At 40.7% G+C, this 14,274-nt stretch overlaps 1 protein-coding gene across 1 annotated transcript in view; it reads right to left on the reverse strand.

Moving 5' to 3' along the window:
* The window catches only part of atp6ap2 (ATPase H+ transporting accessory protein 2), a 28,138-nt gene extending 13,864 nt beyond the window's left edge, over positions 1-14,274 (reverse strand). Inside the window, exons 1-4 of the mRNA XM_036561826.1 lie at positions 14,163-14,274; positions 11,074-11,204; positions 9,626-9,754; positions 6,784-6,879 (exon numbers count right to left, since the gene is read on the reverse strand). Coding sequence (XP_036417719.1) covers positions 6,784-6,879; positions 9,626-9,754; positions 11,074-11,204; positions 14,163-14,217 — 411 coding nt within the window. The 5' untranslated portion in view covers positions 14,218-14,274. The remainder of the gene's footprint in view (positions 1-6,783; positions 6,880-9,625; positions 9,755-11,073; positions 11,205-14,162) is intronic.

Genomic DNA, 14,274 nt, shown 5'->3' on the forward strand with positions numbered 1-14,274 from the left:
TAAAAAGTGTCCATTTTCTGTTTTTGCGCAAAGTAAGAAGTAAAAACGTTCAAATGGCTTGAGCGTCTCCTACAGCTGTCAAAGTCGTTGCTTAACAACGGCGTCTCAGTGGAGTGATACTGGAGACTGGGCTGGAGGTTAGGGAATCAGCCTCGTGACCGAAAGGTCGCCGGTTCAGTCCCCTGAGCCGACAGTACGTGACTGCAGTGCCCTTGAGCACCTAACCCCCAACTGCTCCCCAGGCGCTGTGGATAGGGCTGCCCACCGCTCTGGGCAAGTGTGCTCACTGCCCCCTAGTGTGTGTGTGTTCACCAGTGTGTATATGGTGTTTCACTGCATGGATGAGTTAAATGTGGAGGTGAAATTTCCCGGTTCTGAGACTAATAAGGGTCTCTTAATCTTAATATCTCATTGTATAATGAACTATTTAAACCAGCGTTTTAGTGATTTGGCCTCTCTGGTGGAAATGTGTAACTGCAAGCTGTGTGCGGAAGAACATTTTGTAAGGTGGACTGTGCTTCGGAAACCTTCCCCGAGTGGATGAATCTGATGTTGGCGAGCAAGTTTAAAAGAGTATTCAAAGGCAACCATCTACTATCTTCATCAGTATAATGTTGACTTTGCATCTGAGACCTAATCACCTTCCTTTTAAGTCTGTGTGTATGACATTAATAAGTAAAGTGGTGTGAAATTTGGTGTGAAAAAGCCCCGACCAGACATTTCTGAATTATTTAAAATAATTATTCTACTTAATTTCAATTTTAACAAAAATGATGTACATAGTGCAGCTACAACTGCATAAATGTTTTTGTATATAAGAAAGGATTAGCATTTGTATTATTTGGAGATCACAGGCAGTCTTTATATATGATGACCATATGGCTGGTGTTGGGCTTCCATATAGAAGGTTTAAAGTGATGATACCCAGGTCACTTTGTTCAAAAGGTTGATCATTTTGTTTTTAATATATATTTCAGATTTGAATGTTTATACTCTAGCAGTTTCAGTTAAACGATGCTGGCTGATTTATCTCAGTTCTCAATAGTCACATTTCTCAACCTTCAAGAAACAGCACAAACGTACATTCTTAAATAATGTAAATCCATTATTACATTAATGCAGAATTTCTTTTGGTTTCTGTTTATTACCTTTCAATTTTCATAGTTTTTGTGTGAGGTTTGATATGGTTCTGTTTAACAATGATGGTGATGGTGTTGTCAGGGGTCTGTTTCACGTAGCTAAAATTCCACAAAGCCTAACAAACTGAACTTGTTTTATGACGGCAGTTATCTGTTAACTCAGGTTTAGATCCTCAGCCAATAAAAACGCCTCGTGATAGTGCGACATTAATGGCGAACAGCCAATCACATTAAACACAAGGAGTTGTCAAGTGGCTTATTTTTCAAAGAAGGACAAAGAAATCTATGTAAATATGCATCAAGTGAAGCTTTTCTCATGTTACAAAAACAACACCATGGTGACTGTGGTGGTGCTAACTGGAGTAACAGTTGCTTTATATTCTTAATATCTAAGGCTACGTTCACACAGCAGGTAAAAGTGGCCCAAATCTGATTTTCTCACCAATTTTTTTGTTTGGCTGTTCACAACTTCTGTTTAAATGTGACCTAAATGCGACATCAGTCTGAATGGATCAGCTCCTAAACTGACCCGCATGCGCACAAGAACAGAGCTTCACGTTGCTTCACGCGGCTCATCCAGAGGTAAACAATCACAACTGCCAACGAACGCCAGTCGCTCCTGGAGGTTCAGCTTCACCTTCGCCAGCATCACAGGAGCTATTATGAAGATTCACTGACAGACAACAGAATGTGTTAGAGCCGTAAAAAGGGCGCGGTCACTTCTTTGGTTCGTATTCTCGGATTCCTTAAACTTTGCTTTCAGACTAACTGTTCTTTGACGCTGCAGCCTCGTTCTCCTACGGCCGCGTCTGGCCGTCTCTTTCAGAATGGGGTTTGGATCAGTCTCTTCTTTTTTTTTGATACAGGAACATCACCCTAAGATGGACTGACGTAAAATCCGCATAAATTCCGATCTGGCTGTTCAGACTGAGTCGCATTGCCGCATATCGGATACAGATCGGATTTCAGTACCACATATGAAAGCGTCTCAAACTGGAATTGAAAATGTCTGATTCAGTGTGTTTATCTGTTCACACTGACACACAAACATCTGCGTCACATATGAAGAAAAAGATCGGATTTGGGCCACTTTTAGCTGCAGTGTGAACAAAGCCTATGTAGCATCTATGAATGCGCAGCCATACAGCATTCATTGCTACGCTGATATAACAAGATAAAAAGTCATCCACCAATCATGACACAGAAAAAGCAGAGTTAGGGCAAACTAAGCTGATTTTCTGACATTTCATTTCATTTCGTAGAATTAAACGGTTAAGATGTAAACAGAGTCATTCAGAGTGGTTTGGTGTGAAACGCTCTGTTCTAGAGAAACTTACAGAGTCAGAGCTGTTCACAGTGGTGGTGATAGGAACCAGACATCCACCTCTAAAAGCTCCCTCACAAAGATATTATATGAAATGGTTATGAATTCACTGCCTGATGTCCGAGACGCTGTTTTATACGATAGTTTTGAGTAAGGTTTTAGCCTAAAACCTAAGACAGTATTATTAAGGGCAGAGAAGTTGATTCTGACTCCTGGTGGCCAAAGTGTTTCTCTATCTGTTTGGGTTTCCAGGCTTTTGAATGGCTGGTTCATGATTCCTCTGATGGTATTAATCCATCTTGTGGCTGATCGTCTTCCACCTTCAACTGTTCTAAGCATTAAGGTTTTTTCCACTGAATTGGTTTTTCCCAGAACCAAAATTCAAAGGCATCAATATTTCTCCTGTCTTGCTTATAGTCCAGCTTCCACATCCATACAGAACCACAGACAGCACCACAGCCTGGACAGGAGTGTCTCAAATTGGGCTCCTTGGTGGCTCAACCATCTAAGGCCCATGTGTCAAACACAAAACCCATAGCACGATCCTGTCCGGCCAACGACATTAATCTCATTTTCTATTAAATATTAGCCCATTTCACAGTGTGCTGCATTACAATCCCCAGCATACACTGCAACATGAAGTGCACTCCAACCTCCCTCCTCTCAACAGCAATATATGGGACAGCAGTTACACTTCAATCCTACCGCACCAATCACATCACCAGACACACTAGCTGTGTTTCAGCAGCGGTTTAACCACTATAAACACTCAGCTGGCTAAAAAAAGACCTACTTTGCCAAAAGTGAGAGGTGGTCAGTGAAAGATGGGGATTTCAAGACAGATGGAAGCTCAACTACTTTTTACTTCCAATATCTGTCTTGTTTGAAGATGGTGTGGCCATAACGAAGGTATACCACATTAGGTACCATTACAAAACAAAACACCGGAGAGTTGGATAGACAGCAGCGGCAACAGAAAAGTGGCGAAGGGCATTCTCTGGTCCACGGATTTGTTGAGATCTTTTAATATGGCCCTTTTAGCGGTTGAGTTTGATACCCCTGATCTAAGGTTTTGATCTTTTCTCACCCGCACATTTGAAAGCCAATGTGGCCTCGACCAAACAAAGTTCTTAATTGTTGCCACATTATCTCCAATATTTTCTCTGATCCCAATAAAACTGCGAGTCGTCAAGATTAGCAAATACATACGGCTAAACGATATATCGGCCAGGCTCTACCTCGCATTACTTGGAAAAATTAAGCAAAAGATTTCTAATTTGCTTTGAAATTGCAATTCATTTGAAAGAAGACCAGAGGTTGTTGTTGAGGTCAGCGTTACAGAGACGTGTGCACATTTTTAGTCTTTCCGAATGAGCACTCGTCTGCGACTAGGCTTAAAAACCACAGATGTGAAGGTGTGAAAACATGCTGACTTTGTGGTTACAACATTAGACTGATTATAAATAAACTTTCAAAGGACATAAACTCTAGTGTTTGTCGTTCAAGGTCAATAAGAGTGTGAGGAAACTGTTTTTCCTTGTTCTCTAATTTTTCTCGTGTTCCAGTAGCTGATCAGACAAAACATGTTTGGTGTCTGAAGTCTGCTTTTTTTCTTCTGCACTGGAGCTACGAGGCTAATGTAGCAGTTATAGATAATAGATAATAATATAAATAATAGAGGCTTAGGCTCCACCAATAAGCAGTGTGCAAACTCTACGCCAAAATCATCACACATCTGCTTCAACTCAGGTCAACGGGGAAGAGTGTGGTTAGGCACGGCGCGAAGCGGAGTAAAACTTCCTTCCCCGTGATAAAACCACAGCCTCGAGTGGCTTATTGCTGTTATAAAACGCCGGCCAACTTAAAATATATTAAAATACACAATTTTAGTCCAAATTCTAACCCTAACCTCACCACTGTTTAGAATCAACTGAGTTTCAACAGATAGTCTGTTAACAATTTGAACATCTGTAGATAATCTATAGGAGACCATCCAAATAAAGTGAGAGCAAAATATTAATTATACTACTATTGCTCTGAAAGATAATAAAAGTAACACCAAAAGGTCACAGGGAAGTCAGGGAAGTGAGAGACAGAAACCCTGTGTGACAGAAAAAGACATTATGTAAGTGTTTTTATTGCTCAAAGTAACTGATGGAAACAACCTGCTGGGTGGCAAAATTTTTTTTCTGAAGCAATTCCAGAAAAAAAAGCTTACACCCAGAGGTGTTAGTGAGAGATCTACAGCCTTAGCATGTGTCTGTATCTTTAGGTTCATTGTTGGTGGAGATGCATTGTGTCTGATTTCTGAGTAAATTAACACTAATTCCAAACAATTCTGGTTTATAAATTACTATTATGAATATTAGCAACGTATCGATACTAGGAATGGACATAAATCTGAAAGGCACTATTCAAAAATAACAACCCCCACAAAAAGACAGGACTCTTCAAGGGCCACATCCGACATTTCTGCTGTATTTTATTATTTACTTTTTTTCTTGATGTCCACTTCTAACATCTAAATGACTTCTGTTCAGATTGGCTTTTCTGTATTGTGATTCACTCAAAAAGCAGTCCAAGCTGAACTTCAGCGCAAGTGGGCGGGGCTAACCTGCTACGGATATATGTAAACGAGTTGGCTCTTATGTCATCAAAGAAACAATGAATCCAAAACGGCCTGTTTTTGTAGCTTAGTCTACATATACGGAATATATGGACTGGTGCATTTTGAAACTGTATCAGTGTTTAAGCGTTACATAAAACTGCTTTATTCAAAAAAGTGAGAATTCTGTTTTCCCTGATATGAGCAGTTTAAGCCTACTGACTACCACGTCCATCACACCATACAGCATCTTTCCATTACTATTATTAATATTATATATAAGACCTAGATCACAGTTCAATAGTCCATCACATGTGGCTTGAAATTTACACCAAGTGTCAATCTAAATGCTTCCTAGGCGTCATATGCTTTGAGCCATATGCTTACCCTGCACTAGAGACCCTCTTTAGCCAGCTGCAGTACTATTTCTGTGCTTCCTTCTTTGAATTATAAACCGGATATCTACTGGTTCTTCAGTATGGGAACGTATAATGTATAAAACATATAAAATCTCTTCTGAGTACTCGATTTTTTAAACGTTCCTGACTGTTCACATACTCAAAAATGAAGACTCATCTCTAAACAACAGACACATTTTCAGGTTTTCAGGTTCCAGACACAATTTTTGATTCAAAGTTTATGATTCCATCAATGTTTTGGCCCAATCCTAATTTTGAGGGTCTCCTTGCCCCTTGGAACTGAGTTACAGGGTAGTGGTTGAAATCTTCCCTCTGAAATGGGCATGAGCATCACTTCATTAACAGCTACCAGCGCTGCTCTGTAGGCGACCCTGCCAGTCTGCAGTGACAGCAGAGGAGGGTAAAGTTCAGCTCCTCACTGCTGGGCTTTAGTTACATTTAGGGCATCATATTCCTTCAAAGAGCGGGGGGGCAATTATTTATTATCACCCACCGCTAATTCTTCAGTGATATGAAGCTGAAGTCAGTTATCAACCAGCTTCTGGTTCAAATTTTCCCATTCCACTTTAAATGAAGCAGCAGTTACATTCTGGCACCTGAGGGGTCAGAACTGCTGGACTATTTAAGGTGGAATGAGAAATTTAGCTAGCTAGCTACCGAAACATCAGCATACTAGCGATTTTTCAAGCTTGTTATGAAGAAAACGACCAAAATACACTGAAACAGCATTAAACTAGGATAATATAGGGGTAATCATAATTTCTTAACGGAGTAAATCTTCACATTCGTGGGTTTCTTCAGTCGCTCGCGCAGCCATCTTGCCTGTTTTTCTTTTTTTCTCATAACACTGTTTGGAATGTGTCTCTGAAAAACCTCCGTTTAAAGGGCCAATAAGAATCGGCACACTCCACTCCCAGGCACGAACATGCAAAATGGAGGAGTGAGGCTCTTATAATGAAGAATGAATACAAATGATGGCGTCTGCAAGCAACGTCTGGAAAAAACAGTCCAGCCAAAACAGTGTAGGTGCTTTCACAGCATTAGCTCCGCCCCCTTCCCACCCACTCTGACCTGAAAGGACGCATCTAGATGGCTATATCTGATCTCTGAATGTTGTTTCCACAAAAGATGTTAAATGAGACGTGTTCAGAAGAAGCCAGGGGGCTTTTTGGCGACTCAGTTTTCCATTTCCATGCACTGATTTGAATATTCTGATTTGCTGTATTGGAAAGATGAAGTGGAATAACATGGGCGATGCACAGCTGGCGCTTCAGAGTAGACTTTACTGAGTCCTACCTCCTCACTGGGGGCGAGCTGCAGGACCACGGGGGTGCTCTCGGCAAACAGGGTGTGGATGGTGTTGGCCACGCTGTCCAGAGTGAAGGGCACAGGCTGGAGAGAGATAAAGAGATAAAGAGTGATAAGTGAGAAATAGGCCACAGGAAACCAGACCACAGGTCTCGTGGCATTGGGGGAAGTTCATTTTTGTCCGCTGAGTAGATGGAAACTCCATGACTGCGCAACACTAACATCGCTCACTCACATCAGCCAGCCAGCATGAACACCACCTGACCATGCGTCTGCTTAATTCCTGAAAATGCAGAATTAACATCATTCTGGTTAATGTAAAGCGCTTTTACAACGTTTACAATAACTTGGATTTTCCTGTTTTACTCTTAAAGGTTTTTCTTGGCCACTAGGCAAACTAAACTGTGGGTGATGTTGCAGCTATACAGGTACAACATAATACAATATGTTGTAGCCACAAGTCCTAAAGTATTTATATACATGCAGTGCTGTACAAAAGTTTGAAACTTGAGAAAAAGCCATTTTTAATTGGGCAGTGCATATTTATTTGCTCAGAAAAACACTGATATTAACATCAATTTATTATAAAATATAAATATAAATATATACACACACACCGACACATATATACATATATGTATGTTTAAATACATACATATGTATATACATATATATATATATATATATATATATATATATATATATATATATATATATGCTTAAAAGTGTCACATATGTGTCAATGTGTTTGTTTCAAAACTATCTGGAACTATTTGTATTTATCATCCAAAACCTGGTTTGATTAATTAATCCTTTGTTAAAATAAATAATCTGGGTTGCTGATGGATGAAGTCCAAGTCCGTGTCCCTTTACTTTTCCTTTACATTAATTATGTTTATTAGTATTTTTTTGTAAAGTTATATAGAATATCACACATACTAGTGAGATAATCAGCAGTAGAGAGAAATGAATTTGCATATCAAAATCTTCATTGACTCATTAATGTTTAAAAAATTTAGTAATGTTCAAATACTTAAAACTCATCTCTAAACAATGAACATTTTCAGTTTGGTACAATTTTTGATTTAAAACATATGACTCAACTTTCAATACTTTGTCCTAAAATTTCTTGAGTCTATAAAATCTTATTACATTATTACTTATTACATTGGTGAGAATCAACTTTTTTTATTAATCAATTGGCTTAGGTCAAAAAAATGAGTTAGTGGTGTCGCTTTCATATGATATGGGCGCTAATAATGAGAGGTTTTGCTTCAAGAAATGACCAGAGAGCTCGTCCGGTTTGCAGTGATTGACTCTTACATAAAGTTTGGGACAGGACCTCGTCTGAATTTATTATAATTAACTGTGTGACTTTGTGTATGTCTGTCTGTCTGTTTGTTGGATTGTCTGTTTTTGTACCGAAAATACTAAAAAGAAAAAAGAAAAAACGACCAGACAGAAAGTCTGTCCGCCCACATATTAACCATAAACCAAACACTTTCAGGCTTTTCCAGCTCCACCCACAGCTTAACCAACTTCTCTGATCAGTACCAAAGAAACCCAACCAAAAAATCACACGATAGTTGCTTCACCAAATTCCTTCTAATGTTTTTCTATATTTTGTCACAACTAAAAACAGCAGCTACCCTTCAAATTAATGAATGACGCACAAACCAATCCCTCAGTCACATGATATTCCTGTTACATATTTGAAACCGAATTTCTGGCTTCACTGCTCCACACGAACGTAACTAGAGGTGAAAGATGGCTAAAATTACTCTCCTTACTCTGGAAGAGAAAAAACGTGACCTTGAAAAAGTTGATAAAATAGTCTGTGACCTTAATACAGTTTCCCCCTGAACTCCTGATCCCACTTAAACTGGTGGAAAGACACCAAATTTGTGTTTTCCTGACATTTATATTGATCTCATACTCAGCCCCTCTCCCTATTCTGAGAGTCTCTCACAGCATTTAAAAGCACAGAAGCCCACCGGCTCTTCACGTCAGGGTGGGTAAAGGATCCCATGGTGTTCATAAAGAGGAGAAACACTCTGATATCATAGGAGGGTAACGACATCAGCTAATTAACACAGATGTGATCAATGCTAGCCTTCAGATAACTTTAGCTAACGTTATCAGCCGAGAGATGAACAGTCGTCCCCCTAACGGAGCTGCAGACCGCCGGTATAACTTATATACTCTCTGTTTCTGGAGATTTGAATGAGGTTTGAATGGAGAAACATTAACGTAAAAATATCAGGCTGAATGTCGTGGGTCAGAAAACGACGTCGTGTTTTGACAGACGTGATTCTGTAAGTTTGCTAGTGCAGTTAGTTCAGAGTTCAGCTCCAGTCCTGAAACCCCTGCACTGCATAACTGTGGTTTCCTGGTTAAAATACCTGATATTATTAGCTAATTAATCCCTTCTTGAGCTGAACGAGGTGAACAGCAGAGAGAAACACTAAACTATACAGTGCAGCGGCTCCAAACCTGGAGTGAAAACACTGAATTAAAGGTGTGTGTCTCTCTCGTCTCTCGGCTTCATGCAAGTGAATCATTCACAAAGCACAGCAAACTGAATGTGTCGCGCAGAGCAGTCACTCCCTGATTCGCTCCTCAAAATGGCGCCAACTATTGACCAAGAATTGACCAAAATTGCTTGGAATAAACCTTGAACATTCACTAAGGTGAAGAATATTTTTGCTTCTCCTATAAAATTAGCATTTCAGAGATGTGAGATTTAGTCACACCTAATAAACACTTCTACTTATACGTAAAAAGCTTGTCATGGCCAAATACAATGAATTTGAGAATGAGATATGCTTACGTTTTCCAGGGGGTATGAGGAGGTGTTTGAGGGCAGATCCAAACTGCCAACGCCGCGCACTGCGATTAGCGCAGTAGCTCGAGGACGCTGGAACAGGGAGCCCGCGGCCAAGCCTGGCCAGTCAAGATCCTACACAACAAACACACAAAATGGACTTCAAACAGAGTTACAAACCAATAAATGTGAGAGTACAGGATTCAGCAAAAGCTAAACTCATACTTTTCATTGGTCAATTCCAGGGGTGTCAAACTAAACCACTGAAAGGACCATATTAAAAAATCTCAACAAATCCCTAAAGGCCTCAGCGGACTTCTTGTGGAGACGACGTTCGCCAGGCTTCAGCGAACAATATGACGTAATTGCGGAGAAAACAAACAACTGCAGACGTCGTGAGGAGGCTTTGTTCGCTGTGCTGTGCAAACGGCAGTTGGGCGAACTCTGTGGACGAAGACGCTACGCAACAGAGCCTCTGATTGGTCGGTAAAAAAGAGGCGTGCCATTAAACAAAGATGGACAACTTTGAGGAGCTCCGGCTTTGGCAGACACACTGTAAAACACATGCATTTGTTAATTAACAATGAATATCTCCTAAATGTAAAATGTTAAGTCTGTTATTCAGTAGTACTAACTAGTACTGAGCACCAAAACATATAGATTATCTTATATTCAGGTGCACAAGAGGACGAGGCTGAAGTTGGCTTTCTATTCTCCAGCTTCTTGTTGGAATTTCCTCGTTCCACCTTAAATGATGGCAGCATTCTGAACTCAAACGTCGCGATAGTTAGAACTGTGATAGAATCATTTTCCAGCCATCATGAAACTTATCATAAAATGTCATAGCGTCACGTGGAGCATCTGCAACAGGCAACACGAAACCGCAGAAAGTATGCAAGCTTGTAATCTCACGAAGGCGATTTCGGCTTCGCGCAACCCTCGAGAATTTTGTTTCGCAAGAAGTACGCTGAGGCCTTTAGGCTTATTTTTACTTAACATTTTCCTATGACTGTTTAATAAACAACTCGTGAGTGTTTATAAAATTTATGACAAAACTACAACAGCAAAAACAGCCACTATTATTAGAAACAATTCAAAAATAATTTTAAATAAAAACCGTTTTATATAAACAGACTACATTAGCTGCAGATCGCTGTTACAGCTCTGAAAATGTCCCCAATGTACAGCAGGTTTTTAAAACCATTTTTTTTGTTTGTTTTTTTGCTGCTGTCCCACAGATATTTGTTGGGGAGGGGGTGGGAGCACACATTACATTGCAGTGCATGCTGGGAACAGTAGTGCAGCTAACAATGAAATTGGCCAATAGTAATAGAAAATAAAATAATTCTGCGGGCCGAACAGGATTGTGCCAATGCCCCGACTTGTGTTTGTCACACGGGGTCTATCCCAATCCAGTGTTTTATTATTAACCAGTAAAGCTAAATCTGCGTTACCTCCTGGACAGAGAAGCCCATGGTCAGCGCCACCAGATCAGGAATCTTCTCTCCAGCCAGCGGCCACTGGCCCTCCCTGAAGGTCACATACTGCGGGCTGCGCAGCACCGTCAGCTGGTCTCCAAACACACCTACAGAGTGCACACACACACACACACACACACACACACACACACACTTCAGATGACACGCTGGATTCCACACACAAAACATCACTTCAGCATTTCGATGTGATCTCAGTATCTAAGATCAGGATCTTCTGAGTTATATTAATACGGCAAAAGTGGCACAAAGCTCCTGAACGCTGCAAACATGGTCTCCGGTGATGCCACAGCCATCAGTGGCTGGGGGGGTAAGAAAAAGTGTCCCAATAACAATTAGCTAAAGATGTAACAAAGCAACAGGAGTAACAGTTCCTTTATTTTCTTAATATTTAGGGCTGCGTTCACACAGCAGGTAAAAGTGGCCCAAGTCTGATTTTCCTCACCAAATCCGATTTTTTTGTTTGGCTGTTCGCAATATCTTTTAAATGTGAGCTGTCTGAACAGATCAGCTCCTAAACTGACCCACATGCGCAAAAGATCAGTTCGCTGCTCAGCAGATCGCTACTTCACGGCTCATCCAGAGGTAAACAATCACGACTGCCAACGAACGCCAGTCGCTCCCGGAGGATCAGCTTCATCTTTCGCCAGCATCACAGGAGCCATCATGAAGCTTCACTGACTGACAGCTGGGCTCATCACCCAGAATGTGTTCGAGCCATAAAAAGGGCACGGTCACTTCTTTGGTTCGTCTTTTCAGATTCTTTAAAATTTGCTTTGAGACTTTTAACTGTTCTTTGACGCTGCAGCCTCGTTCTCCTGCGGCCTCTCCGAACACGGAGGGTTTTGGATACGCCTCTAATTTTTTGGCACAGAAACATCAGCCTAAATGTTTATGAGTCTCAGCAGCGCGAAATTATGACAAATGTCCAGTTGGATTGACATAAAAGTCGCATGAATTCTGATCTGGCTGTTCAGTCGCATTGCCACAGATACGGATCAGATTTCAGTACCACATATGAAAGCGTCTCAAATCGGAATTGAAAATGTCAGATTCAGTGTGTTTTGCTGCTCACACTGACACACAGACACACATCTGTGTCACATATGAAGAAAAAGATCAGACTTGGGCCACTTTTACCTGCTGTGTGAACAAAGCCATAGTACACCGCAGCGTATTGCATCATACAATGTTGTACTGTCATATCATGACTTTTGTGGCCAGTGTGTTGGTTTGGGGTTCACATATATAGGCTATAGGCTGGAGCATTAGATTGGGCACCGCTTTTACCCCAGAACTGTTCTTTCATAAGGTTGAATGCTGTAACAAACTAAAAATAAAACAATAATATATTAAACGTTTCCATATAATCTTTACATTTACTGAACTGAATCAAATTTTGGATTTTGCAAATCAATCCACTCCTGCAGATAACATATGATGCACTGTGCAGCCCCTAATTAGAATCTGAACAGGTTTAAAAAGGATGACTAGATGCCAACGTTTCTTGTCATACGATGCCCAACGTCAAGTGCCAGCTAGAGGGGTATAAAACCCCCCAGCATTGGGCTGTTCAGCAGTGGAACTGCATTCTCTGGAGTGATAGAGCTCCATCCAGTACCTTTGGGAGGATTTCGGGATCCACAACTGATCATCTAACATCAGTACCTGACCTCACTAATACTCAATCAAATCCTCACAGCTATGTTCCAACTACATACTTGAAAAGGATGGTACTTCAAGGGTTCTTTAGTAGTAATCATAGTAGTCTATTTATAACCATGAGCTCCATATAGAAGCTTTTCATGCTTAAGTGGTTCTTTCTATGGTGAACCCGTTCTTTAGATTGACGGAGAATGTGCTGTAGATGGTTCTATGCAGAATCTTTTTGAAAATGGTTCTGTATAGCAAAGAAAAGGGTTCTTCTACTGTTATGATGGTTCCTCGAGGGTTCTTTAGTAAAGACAATGGTTCTATATTGAACCATGAACATAAATGTTTCTTCCGATTAATGGAGAACGTGTCATATATGCTTTTATATAGAACTGTTTCCAAAATGGTTCTACACTCTTAATACAGATCATTTTTCAAGGGTCCTTTAGCAAAGAAAACTGATCTACATAGAACCACAAACACTCAAAGAAGCCTTTTGGTGCTATTTAAAACCATTTTCAAAAAGGTCCCATACAGAACCTTCTCCACCAATCCGTAGAACCCTTTCACGATGCAAAGAACTCTTTAACCGTGTCAAGGGTTCTTGGTGTTCATGGTTTTATATAGAACCGTTTTCTTTAGTAAAAACATTCACGAATAATGGTTTATAAGTGTGTCTATAGAACCAAAAAGGGTTCTGCTATTGTTACAATCTTGACCCTCTATCTTGAACCAATCCTGAACCCTTTTTGGCGCTATAAAGAAAAAAAAGGTTCTACACAGAACCATATAGAACACATTCTCCATCAACCTGAAGAACCATTTCACCATGCAAAGCGCGCTTCGAGCATGCAAATGGTTCAATAGGTGCAAAACCATTGGCTTTACTGAGGAACCCTTGAAGAACCATCTGAACAACAAAGAAACGCTGGTTTCCACCAACTTCTGGACAAACAGCGCACATGCAGTGAAAAAGAGCAGAAATATTCATGTTTACTGTGTAAATTGAGGCACGAATCCTGACGAATATGAAACACGGCAGCGACGGTGGGACTGAGAGATGAAGTCACATGACAGACAGTCATCTTCGTTATTCTGAGCTGAGGAACCGAAAACTGGCCTCTCCTTTGGTCTCATTTGGTATTAAAGTGTCTATCAGCGCTTCTTCTCACAGATAAATCACTCTCTAAATGTAATGCAGCCCGAAAATAAGCGCTCTGAACTAAACCGGAGAGAAACATCAGCACAGCAGCTCGTCGTTAGCGTCGTTAGCGTCTTAGCATCCTGCTCTGTGTTAGCTGGCCGGATTACAGCGGCTCTGCCGCTTTAACACCTTCATTCTTCAGCACAGTGAAACACTCAGACTGTCTAGTAATCAAACATGCAATGTTTACCCGATAACGAGCTCACAACAGCAGCGAAAGCGACGAAAACCGGTGAGAAATTCATCCTTGACGAGCAGCCGAGGCTCCGCAGCAAACCCAGCACAGATCACCTGACAGGCTG

This window comes from Colossoma macropomum, unplaced genomic scaffold, assembly GCF_904425465.1.
Source record: "Colossoma macropomum unplaced genomic scaffold, Colossoma_macropomum, whole genome shotgun sequence".
In the NCBI taxonomy this organism is placed as follows: domain Eukaryota; kingdom Metazoa; phylum Chordata; class Actinopteri; order Characiformes; family Serrasalmidae; genus Colossoma; species Colossoma macropomum.